General features: G+C 39.9%; 1 protein-coding gene across 1 annotated transcript in view; it reads right to left on the bottom strand.

The window, feature by feature from the left end:
• TBC1D10A (TBC1 domain family member 10A) overlaps positions 1–10414 on the bottom strand; it is a 34590-nt gene extending 24176 nt beyond the window's left edge. Inside the window, exon 1 of the mRNA XM_075213160.1 lies at positions 9866–10414. Within this exon, the coding sequence (XP_075069261.1) occupies positions 9866–10047 (182 nt within the window). The 5' untranslated portion in view covers positions 10048–10414. The remainder of the gene's footprint in view (positions 1–9865) is intronic.
• Between the last annotated feature and the right edge of the window lie 4386 nt (positions 10415–14800).

Raw genomic sequence — 14800 nt, 5'->3', positions numbered from 1 at the left:
TCTTATGTATGATATAAAGAAAACAAAAACAAAACACTACATTAATGAACATACAAAGTGCAGACACTGCATTGAAAGGGATTTAAATTCATTTACAGCAATAGTGGACAAAATAATGCAGAAGCTAAAAAACTATTAAGTCAACTCTAGAAGGCAGAAGGATACTTTAAAGTGAACCGGTCACCCAGACAATGTAGGAATCTATTTTGTGGGTTGAACACCAGTATGCAGCCGAGCAATTTGCTAGGAACAGCAGAGACACTGCACGACTAAAATGCATGAAGCCAGACATTCATTAGGCATTGGCTCCTAGTTAATGAATAGGTATAAATATTATGAATATTAATTAAACCACAAAATAGCCGCCGCTACTCTGTATAGGCGATAGGTCCTTGATTAACTGTATTGTTTACATTTAATGAAGGGTAACTTACATCTCTAGTTGAAGGTTAGAGGGTACATCATTTCACCCAAAAAGGAAATAACTCCCAAAAACTTAGGTGCCGGCAGAGTGTGTGTGTGTGTGTGTGTGTGTGTGATATATATATACAGATATACATATATACATATATACATACACATATATACACACACATATACACACATATATTATTATTTTTTTAGGTGCCATGGCTACCAGGCTATTGGGATTTGTCCAGACCTGAAAAACAGTATGTTTGAATTTACCAAAGTGTAATTATTTACTGTAGCTACAAAATATGGATATACATTACTGGTTTAATATATTTTAGACTAGAAGTATGACTGCAATGTATATTTTTCTCCCAAAAACTGAGAAGCAGATCTCCAGAGAAGACCTCAGAATCACAGGTGCATACTGACCACCCACATTGTAATGACAAACACAAGTTACAATGGAAGACTTGGTTAGAACAATCCAGTGTGAAGTAGTTGTAGCTTCAAACATAGAAGACCACAGAAAGTGTGGTCACTGGTTCCAAGTGAAGGGACTGAAAACATTCTTAGTAATATTTGGCTTTGCACACAATGGGTCCCGATTCAAGTCCCTTTCTTTACGTGACGCATCTTGCGTGAAATAGATCTGCACATGCTCAGAAACAGACCTTATGCCAATTAACGCAATTCATGTCCGAAAGTAAATGACACTTATGACTGCCAACAACTTGAAGTGCAGAATGGGGGTGGAAAGGTTGGACAAACATAGGCAATGTATAGTAAAGGTGTGCCACTGCCAACGCAGATGCGGCTGAATCAAGTCCTGGGTTTCTCTAAAGTACGCTTTTTAGAAGTATCATTTGCACCAGCTACAAGAGTTGACTGATAGTGATGAGCGACTGTCACAGCATAGTAATTGTATTAAAATTGTATTAAAATGTCCATGTTTGAGTGTCACTAGATGGCAAAGAAAATGTGTATGCAAGGAAGATTGACTTAATAAACGCATTGCATATACAGCATCTGATTGATTTTCCTTGCAAATTGATCTTTCTTCCACTGCTGACCCACTCTGTCAGTCTCTACATTGGTTGCCCATTTTTCACCGAATATAAAATTACAAGTTAACCTGTGCATGATACTCATGCATTCTAGTCAAATCAAGCTACTTAAGGTCTTAAAAAGGTTCTTGTCATGCATTTGGGCCTAGCCCAGGCCTCCTCAGGGGAAGAGCGTTACTTCCCGACGCAAGCGCCCTTTTTAATGTGTGTTTATGAGGTAAAATTACCTCACGAAAACGAGTTTGACCCCTCAACTCATAAATTTAGCCTTTACTACCCCTCCCACGGGGGGAAGGGGGATATGATGGAAGTTAACTGACTTCACTATTCTAATTTTTTTGTCAAATAATGTCAGTATACCAAATTTCAGGTCAATTGGATGAGTCCTTTCTGAGAAAATAGTTTTTTCCACACACACACACACACACACACACTAACACACGCCGCTAGGCTTTTACTTTTATATATTAGATAATGCTAAGAATTTAGTAGGTCAGTGTATAACTCCGCCCAGCAGGTGGCGCTGCAGCTTGTGTTTTTTTCCCCACACACAGACTAACACACGCCGCTAGGCTTTTATATTATAGATTCTACGAACATATAAAGCCATCATACAAAATTGCACCAACATGCATCTCCTCACTTGTCTCAAAATATCTCCCAACTTGACACCTTCGTTCTGCACAAGATCTACGTCTGTCATCCACACATTACCTGCTCCCATTCCCAATTACAGGACTTTTTTCAGGTTGCACCGACTGGAATTCCCTCCCTTGCACAATAAGGCTTTCCTCTAGTCTTCTAACCATCGTGTTCTCTGAAAACCCACCTCTTCAGGTAAGTTTATAAAATTCTTCAACCACTCTCTTAACCTCCTTAGGTTACTCTATTACCACCGTCTACACATTTAACACAAGACAAGACAAGAAGCCTATGACCAACATTGCTGTGTGACTGGATCATATAGCCCACTAAGCATTTTTTACCTTTAAAAATTTGTCGGGACCAATATGGACTATGCAGCACTTAACTTCATTTATCAAACTCCCATTGTCCTATAGATTGTAAACTTGCAAGCAGGGCTCTCTTACCTCTGCATGTATTACCCAATATAGTTTTATTACAGTGCTTGTTCCCAACTGTGAAGTGCTACAGAATTTGCCAGCGATATATATAAATAAATAATCTGTATTTACTGTAAAAAAAAAAAAAAAAAATTAAATCCATATTTATATTAGTGATTATACTAACCCAGCGGCTCCCAAAGTGTGCGCCGCGGCTCCCAGGGGTGCCACCGCGCTGTCACCGGGGTGCCGCGGGCCAGCCATAAAAAAAAACAAAGAACACAAAAACTTACCAATCCGCGCGGTGCCGGGACCCAGCATCCTCCTCTCTCACGCAGCAGCTTGTCATTTCAGTGACAAGCTGCTGCGTGAGAGAGGAGGATGCTGGGTCGCGCGGATTGGTAAGTTTTTGTGTTCTTTGTTTTTTCTATGGCTGGCCCGCGGCAGAGAGGGCAGAGGAAGGGGGCAGCGTGTCTGGATGCAGAGGGGGCACAGTGTCTGGATGCAGAGGGGGCATTTTTGCATACAACTAAATAAGTATTTCTGACCTGACCTAAATACTTATTACAATTTTTGGACCCAACTACTTCTAAAACAGGACTGCTCAGTAATTATTTTGGAGGGGTGCCTTGAAAAAATGATGGAGACTAAGGGTGCCGCGAACTGCAAAAGTTTGGGAACCACTGTACTAACCCTTAAGAGTTGCTCATTTATTTTACCATTAAGAATGGTTTGTGTGTTCGGATCTGACCTTTTAGTAAACAGATACTTGTGTGTATGCTGCAGGTTCTGTCTACATAAGGCAAGTAAAGTTGCAAGTTGGGTCCGAACAAAATTCAGGCCCAATATGGCTGCCTCCATATATAGAAGACATGTACAATTTAAAGGCACTTTAGTATATCTCCCCCAATATTTCAGGCAATTTGCTGTAGTATTATATAGATATCACTAAACAAGTGTGTACATAATTTCACGGAACAGGATAAACCAATGTGTTTCTAATTTACCTCAAGTTCCAAAGGAACACACATTTGGTTTTATTTTCATTACAAGAATGTGTGCGCTGTTGTTCCACTGTACACATTGACATATATAGATAAAATAAGCGAGTACTTCTTTATCTGTTCTAATATGTGAAAATGGTAGCTCAAAACATATTACACAGTTCTGCAATGTTACAGAACCTTAGAAAAAAAATAATTCAAGGGAAAAATAATTCTGACAGCCCTCATTTTTATTAACATATTCCATAACATGAGTAATGGTTTATTTTAGTTAAAGCTTTTGTTTGCATATAAGAACCTGTTTCCATAATATAAGAGTAAGATAAATAGGAGGCTTCCGTTACAGCGATCTATAGTCAAGGTACAAAGATGCCCCAAAAAAACTTTGCATTGAAAACTAAGTTAAAACCACCCAATATATATATATATATATATATATATATATATATATATATATATATATATATATATATATATATATATATATATAAATTAGTTTGGGATTTAGACAAATTGCATAGGATGGGTGGTGATGGACAGAAGGCAGTCCAACCAGTATCCCCCTGCCCCCCCCCCCCCCCCCCCTCTTTCCATTCACTCATGGCCCTAGCCATTAGGAGACTGAACATGAGTGGTGAAACAGACTTTCGCATTGTGTGACCACCTCTGCAAGATGCACAGCTCTAAGATCAGAGAGGGAATGACGTCTGTATCATGTATGTGGCTTCCCTCTGTGAGAAAAAGCTGAAACAGTGATTCATTATTACTTCCCTGATTACAGCAAGTTTAGGAAGTTTTAGGCAGATAGTACTACATTTGTAATGGATACTCTCAGTGACACTTGAGTGGGGGGCTTGAGTGACATGGGTAAATCTGAAGGGAGTACAGGTAGGATATCATCACCATGGGGCATTTGGGATTAGTGCGCGAATTCTCTGATAATTACCATTTCTGCACCTATGTCATTAACTAAAAACAGAGACCGGGTATCAGTTCCTGTTTATGTTTTGCCTACCTGGTTGACCAAACCCTTGACTTCAGATTTAACTTTGATTACTGTCCACATCCAGACATCAACCCCTGACACTTCTCCAAGCATCTGGTGTATTTAGCGGACCGCTTTCAGTGTATGATCAGCTTTTGTTGTCCCTACTTTTAGACCCTGCATTGCCACCAGTCAATGGGATCCATTATCCAGATTATTAGCTGCAGAGATCGTCATCTGCAGTGAACATTACAGGAGCAGAGTAAAAGTGGTAGAGATTGTTTCTGTAACACTGTAGGTAACACATTGTCGGTCACTAATAAGTTATTACAGATTGGTATTTTTCTTTGATTAAATGTATTGTGTACGTTTAGAAGTGAAATTAAGGGTAATGTTCGTCCCACCTGCGAGGCCGCAGGTTGTTTGAAATAAATACATATGCTACGTCTGGAAACACAAATAGTAATAATCCCTGACACAAACTGGAAGAGAAAACAAAATAAGGCCGTGTTTTAATACACATGAATGCCAGGCTCACTGTACTTAATGATTCTAAAAGCATGAGAATTGCGTAATGCAAAGAAATCCTTCAACAAGTTTTGTAGAGTTTCATAATAAATTACATTTCTGAACATTACACAACTTTCATGAGAACATAAATTTATATTGAGAAAATTGTCTATTAAAAGAATAGATACTGCAAAACAAACACCACCAGAGAGAAAAGAAAATTGCATAGTAGATAGGAGCAGTAAGAAATCACTGCAGCAGAGAAAATACCATGAAACCTTTTAAAAGGTTTTCTTAGCAATCTGGCTGTTCCTGGTGACGTAAATGGAAAATACTTGACAGAACCTAGTGTTATTGACATGCAGTATAGAGGGTTTGAGGTGGGCCTTAGCCAACCAAGACAGCTGTGCCACAAAATAACTACCACTAACACACCTTCTGCAGCATTAACAAAACTGAGAGTCTGGAGGACTGTTTATAATTTGCATTTGTAGACAAAGCATCCTCTGCAACCATGCAGAACACGTCTGAGGCTTAATCTGAACTGTATGGTAAAAAAAAAAATGCATATACGCGAACCATATACAGATAACCACAACACTTCCCATTTTCTTAAGTGCTGAAGGAAGAGAACAGGAGACTGGGAGGGAAAGAGTGAGATAACAGTTTGTGGTACGGGTGATAATTCAGCTGAAGGTTTCTTACTGCTACTTAGATGAAGTATAATCTTAGGCCCATGTTGAAACAGCTATTTTAAAGCTGGGGGGAAAAAAAAGCATCACTATTGCTTACAGATCAACCTGTGACTCTCCTGGTGCTATGGAAGGATGTGTGCCAGCATGCCAGCTTTACCAGCCAGAAGCAGGCAAGGCATGCTAAGACCTGTAGTTCACAACAGCTGGAGAGGCTGTCTACTTTGCTATAGAGTATGTAAAATCCAGGTAGCAAATGGTGTTTGTAAAAGTTATATATATTATTTCTACTCTGATACCTTTCCCCACAATACCTTAAAAAAGACAAAGAACATAATGAGGTTTGGTAAAACAGCTCATTGCTAAAGCCACAGACCTAGATACACTTAGGGGCATATTTAATTAGCTTTCCCCTTCGCGATAACGCGCTTTTCCATGAAAAGCACGCAGTATTGATGGTAATTCGGTATCGCAATAACGCAGATTTTCCTTCGCAACCCTATGTGCACGAAAATCCACATTATTGCGGTACCGTAGATTGCCTTTGCGGCCCATTCCGGTGCATTATCGCGGACCGGAAACCTAATTGAATATGCCCCTTATTATTAAATCTACCTTTCTCTGTTGTGCAATGGAAAGAGGTTGTTAGTTAAAGAGGAACTAAAAGTAAACAAAATACTTTTATATAGATGCAGAGGAATTACACTTCCTTCAGTGGTATAACAGCTCAGATTAGTCACAAAATGATTTGCAAATTGCTCAGGATATCATCGCTAATTCTGCAGAGCTGTACAGAGAATTTACTCACATCAGTCCCTGCCCCATTGTAGTGAGATGACGGTCAATTTAATAGCAACCAATTAACCTACTAGTATGTTGGTTTCTGGGAGAAAACCAGGGCACCCGGAGGAAAGCCCACGCAAACACGGGGAGAACATATAAACTTGACACAGGTAAGGCCATGGTCAGGAATTGAACCCACGACCCCAGCACTGTGAGGCAGAAGTGCTAACCACTAAGCCACTTGCTATGCTGTCATATTTGAATAAGACTATATCCCACGCTCAGATCAATTATTATTTTCACAAAATAAATGTAAAAACCATCAGCATATACAGTGAAGTAGAGAAAAACAATTAAGCAGCCTCCACTCAAAGACTATTATCAAGTCTATATCACTGATCAGATAAACAAAATATCTGCAATTTCATATTTAATTTTAAACCTTTTCCTGCAGTGCAAAACCAGCTATATTAAAGGCACAATCTAACAGCTCAGATACAGAAAAGTCAGAAAGCAGAATCTTGCCAAAAACTTCAGACTTAATGTGATCACTATGGACAATAAAAAACATGACTTGCAACCACCAAAAAAGCTAACAAAAAAAAAAAAAACACAAGTGAGTTATATTACTCTTACAGATAAATACCAACAACAATACTAAAGCCATTGCAATACTACTGTGATCAATACATAACTGAAGCCAGAGGGACTATGACAGTCCTAAGCTCCACATTGAATTCCCACTATAGTTAGTAGACAAAGCTTTTACCATAATATAACATTTCAGAGATCTGGGCAAAAGTGACATTTTATACTCTTCATGCCATTTTCTTTACAATAATACTTTACAATTCAAGAGATGAGTTCACTGTTAACTACTCCATCACAATAATCTTAATGAGACTAAATTGACAAACTATCGATCGAGCATAAGAACCAGTAACGCAGAACACTAACTCTCATAGCCATTGTCATAATCAGGACAGGTGAATTATATTTTTGCTTTGACTTAAATGTAAGATGGCCAGATATATATTATAACTTGAATGTTTAAGGCAGGAGTTGACAAAATAATGTGGAAACCAGAAGCCAGGAGTAAGATCTCGCAGACAGCGGGATCTTCTACGTAGGCAGAGAAGATGTTCATCCATTGATTTCAAAAGCAATAGACTCCCAAAGTGAACATACCAGCAGTTATTTTTAGATGATTTGGATACCTACCTTCTGGGATTATTCTATCCCTTGTATATAACAGAAGAGCAGTGGCTATACATGTCATCTTAAAACATGCAAGAAAAGACCTAACTAGAAGACAAGGTAAACGATTTTTTGAATCAATTATTTTTTGCCACACAAATACATATAATCATATTTTATTAGGCTGGTCCTTTCACAATTGAACAACATGTCCTAATGCAATAGAGCATTACAGATTAATTATAGAACACGCTTAGGGTTAGGCACATTTCATAAGTCAGATAACCACTGTGCTTAAAAGGAACCTAACTTTTCCCAAAGCCTTTCTTTGTCTCCTTAAAATGTTAATCTGGAACTGAAAAGGTACATAAATTTACTTCTATATCTGTTTATTTTCATATTAATTGCCAATGGAATTGCATGCAAATGAGACTGAAACAGCAGGCAATAGTATAAAAATAAAGATGACCCACTAAAGCTTCAGGGATATATGTGAAAAGAAATAAGAAATGTTTCTTTCTGTATGTAATGCAAGATCAACTAGACCACTCTAGAACTTTTAAAAACAATCAATATGGCATTATATGAGGGCAGCAGGTTTATTACATTATCAACAAGTAAACTTGTAAATCAGAACACAGACTTTACTCTGGATATTTTACAGCTACACAATTACTGATCACAGACCCATTTCTGTAAACTTTGCATGGACTAAGCATAGGTCCTCCTGCAGCAATGCAACAATGTCTATTTTACCATTATGTAACAACAATGCAACATATAAACTGATCAATCGTGCCGGACATTTGATGTTAGATCATTTTCTTATTACTGACAACATTGAGCAATAAAAAAATGTTTTACTTCAAACAATCTTATTGGTTAGCAGCCTACTCCAAAATGCCACCCACTGGAAAGACTGCCTTACTGTCCAAAGTGGCAGCAGTAAAGTGAAATGTTACTTCAAATACTTGGTAATAGTCTAGACTCAACCCCTTTCACCCAATAAACATGTAATGGCAGGAGTTCCTCTTATAATTAGGGACATACACAGTTATCACACAACCCCATTAGATAAAACACTGGCATACACAATAGGGCTTATTTACAGACATCATATTTGGGCGCAAAACAATAAACAAAACCATAGCAACTAACAACACACTCTCTTTTATTGACCAAGTTACACTAAACAAATATAAAACTAATTGATGTGGTTCTGCTCAAATGCAATGAACCTTACTGACTCCACAAACCCATATTTGTATATAATCTACACCCAGAACCACAATACTGATCCAGGGAACACGCAGACTGAGGTCACATATGAACACACTACTGCCTACCCCACAAACACTCGGTCAGCACAGGCGACACAATGGTGTCCGCTCACCCCAGCAGCAAAACACAATTACACTCTAACCCCACATACATCCCGGTTAGCGTCAATGACAAACATTAACCCTACACGTCCACTAGTGACAATCACACTGAGCCCACTGGAGACACTCTGACCCCACTAGTGACATGCACACTGAGCCCACTGGAGACACTCTGACCCCACTAGTGACAATCACATTGAGCCCACTGGAGACACTCTGACCCCACTAGTGACATGCACACTGAGCCCACTGGAGACACTCTGACCCCACTAGTGACAATCACACTGAGCCCACTGGAGACACTCTGACCCCACTAGTGACATGCACACTGAGCCCACTGGAGACACTCTGACCCCACTAGTGACATGCACACTGAGCCCACTGGAGACACTCTGACCCCACTAGTGACATGCACACTGAGCCCACTGGAGACACTCTGACCCCACTAGTGACAATCACACTGAGCCCACTGGAGACACTCTGACCCCACTAGTGACATGCACACTGAGCCCACTGGAGACACTCTGACCCCACTAGTGACATGCACACTGAGCCCACTGGAGACACTCTGACCCCACTAGTGACAATCACACTGAGCCCACTGGAGACACTCTGACCCCACTAGTGACAATCACACTGACCCCACTGGAGACACTCTGACCCCACTAGTGACATGCACACTGAGCCCACTGGAGACACTCTGACCCCACTAGTGACTGTGGAAGGCACTCTTGTATCAGTCCCCGACACACTGTATCCCCCGTACTCACGGGCCCTCGCTGTTCTCGGTCTTCAGCAGGAAGCCGTACTTGTCGGTCCTCCTCTCCGCCGTGAACCCGTTGATCTCAGAGTCTGAACCGACAGACTCGAGTTCCGGGTCGCTGAGGGTCTCCCTGGTTCCACGCAGGCTGGCGGAGGGGGACACGCTGTCCTCCCCGGGGCTCCGCGCCATCCCGGATCTCCCCACCTTGTCAATACCACGGAGCCATCGCCTTACCCCGGCCCCCGCCGCACCTCGCACTCCGCTCTCCCTTCAGCAGCAGCAGCGGACACCTCCCGGGGCCTCTCTAACATTACCCTGCCTTGCAGCTTGTTACCCAATCAGCGACCGGGATGCAACACGTCCAGCCAGCCAGAACGGGCGGCTGGTCTAGGCCAACCAATCGTGGCAGAGAACGGACTGTCAATCAAATGTGTAGCTTGCAATGCACAACATTAATTATCTTCCATCCCGACTTCTCTATCAGCCAATCGGCCAATGTGATAGTCCACTCCAGCCAATCACTGCTCGGAGCCCTACGGGTTGCGTGGTCAATGTATGTGACATTTATATATCTGCTCAGTGTTCTGTAAACACTCTGCTGCTGTCACAGTCACTGTAGTTCCGCCCTCACATTAATCACAGCCCAAGAGGCTGTCAGTCAAGGCCAGGTCCTCCCAAGTCCTGGATCCTGTCAGAGCAGCTGGGAAATGTGCCATGTGTATTATTAAGGGGGGAGGGGCAGCATCCCTTAAATATGCAATATATGTAAAGCACTTTTAATTCCAGTTGAATGAATTCAGAGGGAGTGTCCATTTGTATTATGACACTTTCCCAGACGCTGAAACGGGCATCCTCTCTGTAGGAATGTTGTGGAAAAGAGGAGCTCCAGGTGCGCCATCTAATGGCTGTTTCTTCAACTACAAGTACAATGCTAAAATGTGAGGTATAGCATTCCTATATGTCAGGGTAAGGAAAACATTAGTTGTACCATGTTTTAAACCTTGGTTACAAAATATTATTTAGTCCTAAACATTGGTTCTAGAAGCAATGGGAACTGATGGTTCTATTTTTTTGTAAACAAACTGGCTACTTAAACATATAATACACTCATAGGGGCCGATTGAGTTCTGCCATGTTAGTGTAGGAATAACGCAGCGCTAATATTACCTTTAATACAGTAATTTTAACGCTGATTTTTGCTCACAGCAAAAATCTGCGTTAAATTACAATACTACCGGTAATACTGCACTATTGTCTTGCTATTTTGCCAAGATTTGGGTATATTTGTTCCATCAGCCTCCAGAATCTTAGTTGGTTCTCCTTTATTTTCTCTGGCAGAACACCTGTAACACGATTTATAAATCATGACTAAGTTTGCACTTACAATTGCAAGCTATACTTGATATGTTCATTAAAAAAAAGTTAAATAAATTAAGCACCATTAGACACTGTTCTAATGTAAGATTAAAATCTGCCCAAATTTTTACACTACTAAGTTTTTTTATGTTTCAGGCAAGGTTTAGAGAACAAACAATTCATATACTGTCTCAGGCTTATTAATTTTTGTGCAAGATTATTAACATTTAGGATTCCCAGAAAAAAGGCAAATCATTTGTGCTAAAATAAAATATTCTACTGATGGCCTCTCTCTACAGTACAGTATACAAAACAGTTTTGTACTGTCTCTATTTGTCTCCTCAGATGCCTCCCTCAGCATTAGAATTATAGCTACACAGCATTGCACAGCTGCTTTTGTGCGGCTGTGCAGTACCTTGCACATCGGAATGGGGCCCCATGTCACTAAAGTATGTATTAGATCATATTTATAACATTGTTATCTAACTAGTAAATTATGGCTTGACTAAATTGATAGATACCATTTCTAAAACGTATGTTTTACCAAGATATTTTAGAAATATGGGCAAATTTGACATCTCCGTAAAAAAAAAATGTAATTTTAAAGAATACATTAATGCAGGTTACATAAGTACATAGAAAGCTCCTGTGGCATCTGTGAACTGTGAGACAGTGACTCTTCATGCCAGCATTTTTGAATGTCATTGTCGTGATCGCTAAACAGGTCACTTATTTGATGCTTGGTGACATGTATCTGAAATAAAGAACTTTGTCTATAATAAATGTGATATATATCGGTTCTCACCTCTCAGTTCAAGCTGAATCATACTAAAATGAAATACTTAGGAATCTATGTTCCCACTAGGCTTCATAAATTATATGAGGTCAACTACCCACCTGTAATCAAAAAAATTAAAGCGCTTCTAACAAAGTGGCATAATCTCCCACAATCCCTTTTGGGACGTAACGCAGTTATCAAGAGTGTGGTCTTCCCAAAATTATCATACCCAATTCAAATGCTTCCAATAGGTTTAAATAAGTCAGACACGCATACGTGTACAAAGTTATTTTCCAAATTCATCTGGCACTCAAAGAAACCGCGTATAGCAAGAAGTAAGCTAATTCTAGGAAAAGCGCAGGGAGGAATTAACCTACCAGATATAAATGCATTTACTCGTGCAGCCTTATTTCGGTATATTGTTGATTGGCTTTTTCAGCGTAGCTGTTACAATGATAAAAACCTGGAAAATGCTATATTTTACCCACATTCCCCGGCTGCATTATTACATCTGCCCAAATCTGAGATACCACCACAACTTGCTGAGAGCATTATATTCAAAGATACATATAAGGCATGGATCCATATCAATAAAAAATACAATAGAGATTTTAGGACTACCGAATTGCTCCCGATCTGGGGCAACCCAGCATTCCAACCTAGCTTGGAAAATACCAACTTTCTGACATGGCGTGATGGTGGGATAATGGCGATTAAAGACATATTTGATCCAGGCAGCAATATCTATACGTTCAGTCAACTAAGTGGAAAGTTAAGAATTCCAAACTCCCAATTTTTTATGTATCTGCAGCTCAGACATTACGCAAATTCAATACTAATTCAGAGAAAACCAACAGGGAGTTCAGATGGTTTGGAAAATCTACTTTCCTTCTTAAAAAGGGTTAAATTCAAAATTAGGTATGTATATGCAGATTTAACATCTATGCAGCTCACAATCCCCTGGAAACGAACGGTGGATGCATGGCGAAGGGATATCCCCAGCATAAGTGATCCAGTCATTTTAACTTGCCACTTTGAACGTATCTGAAAGTCGCTGTCCACTACTTGCCTCCAGGAAATACATTTAAAGGTAGTTCACAGAGCATATATTCCACAAACAAGGCGAAGGTTTATGGTTGAGGGGGAATCTGGTTTTTGCCCAAAGTGCAAATCTCAAAGGGCAGATTGGCTGCATAACTTTTGGAGCTACAGGAAGGTCAGGAGATTTTAGTATAAGTTGGTAAATTATATTAATCACGTTTTTAAGACACAGGTTAAACTGGCTGCAGAGCCCCTTTTGCTGGCCGATTTTACGATTTGAAAGGACCTCTTACCATCCCCTGACACTCTGGTTGCCCTGATTGTAATTGTAACAGTAGAAAAAAAGCTGATCTTACGATATTGGGTATCACTGGTATCCCCGACTTTGGAAATGCTCAAGTTGGGAGATTTTAGATATTATATACTTGGATAGGAGAGCCACTCTCCCGAATATTGAAAAAGGTGGTCTGAGGTTCCAGAAAAAATGGGGCATATATATTGAATCACTAGATCTACTGGTTCAGCAGAACATCTTTAAATTGTTTGAATACACTACCTGGTATTTACTTAGGCAATTAAGTTAGGGAGAGAATAAATGAATAAACACTTAGAAAGATAACTGGAACCTCCTAAAAATTCTGAAGATGCAAATTTTCCTTAATTGAAGAAAGGTCTGACTAATACCCCCGGTCATAGTGCTTACTAAAGGAACAACAACCCCCCCCCCCCCCCCTCCTTCCTCACCTCCTCCCCCTTATTTTATTTCATTTTACTTTACTTTATTTCATTTCATTTTACTTCAATTGTTTTAATTTTCTGATAGTAGCTCATACTGTTCAGTTACATCCATATATGTAGGTATACATGATTATCTAAAATGTATTCATAAATTTAAAATAGCACAATTTTTCAGATGTTGTTACTGTTTGATGTTGATATTTAATGCCAAAATGTCATGGATATCTTAATTATTTCCGAAAACATTGGAAGATGTAACAGAAATGTCATTACTGATTTGTTGTATTTGTATCTGAGAAAAATATTCAATAAAAAGATTTAAAAAAAATGTAATATATATTTTATATTTAATAATAAATGGAGCCATCTAACCTTCACTGTCAGATGAAGAGCTTGGGTCTGTACTTTTACGTACATTCTTTCGGAGTGTGTTGCTTAAATAGGTAACCTGTTTTGCCAAGGCAGTAGCATCTTTGAAGTACATTTTCTTGAAGCATGGGTCTAACACTGTGGAAATTGCTAGTAAAAACACATGTTCTCAAAAAGTGAAAAATTGTTTTCAATTCTCAGGGCTGCCGTCAGAAATCGTGGGGCCCAGTACAAATTAAATTGGCAGGGCCCCTCCCTTACTAATTTAAAGGGAAAAAAAATGCAGGTGGCCCAGTGACCCAGTGCAAGGTAGTCCACTATGGGACCGGCCTCGAGGGGCAGATGAGTCTCTGGATGCCGGGTCCTGTGAAGACTTATGCGCATGCGCACAGCGCCTCAGCACTTCAATCAAGGTGTGTTGAGTAAATTAGTCAGTGTAACAGCTCATGAGCAATGGAATGGAGTGGAAAAAAGGGTTCCTTAGGAACCCTTCCTTAGGAACCCCTTTTTTCCAATCCATTATGCCGACAGATTTACTTAACATACCTAGATTGAAGTGCTGAGACACTGTGCGCATAAGTTTTCACAGGACCCGGCATCCAGAGACGTATCTGTGCGGCGAGGAGAAGCGGCCAAGCGGAAGGACGAAAAACGTGGACC

Source organism: Mixophyes fleayi, chromosome 1 (assembly GCF_038048845.1).
Source record: "Mixophyes fleayi isolate aMixFle1 chromosome 1, aMixFle1.hap1, whole genome shotgun sequence".
In the NCBI taxonomy this organism is placed as follows: domain Eukaryota; kingdom Metazoa; phylum Chordata; class Amphibia; order Anura; family Limnodynastidae; genus Mixophyes; species Mixophyes fleayi.
Note: the sequence above shows the minus strand (reverse complement) of the source record. Positions and strands in the feature narration are given on the sequence as shown.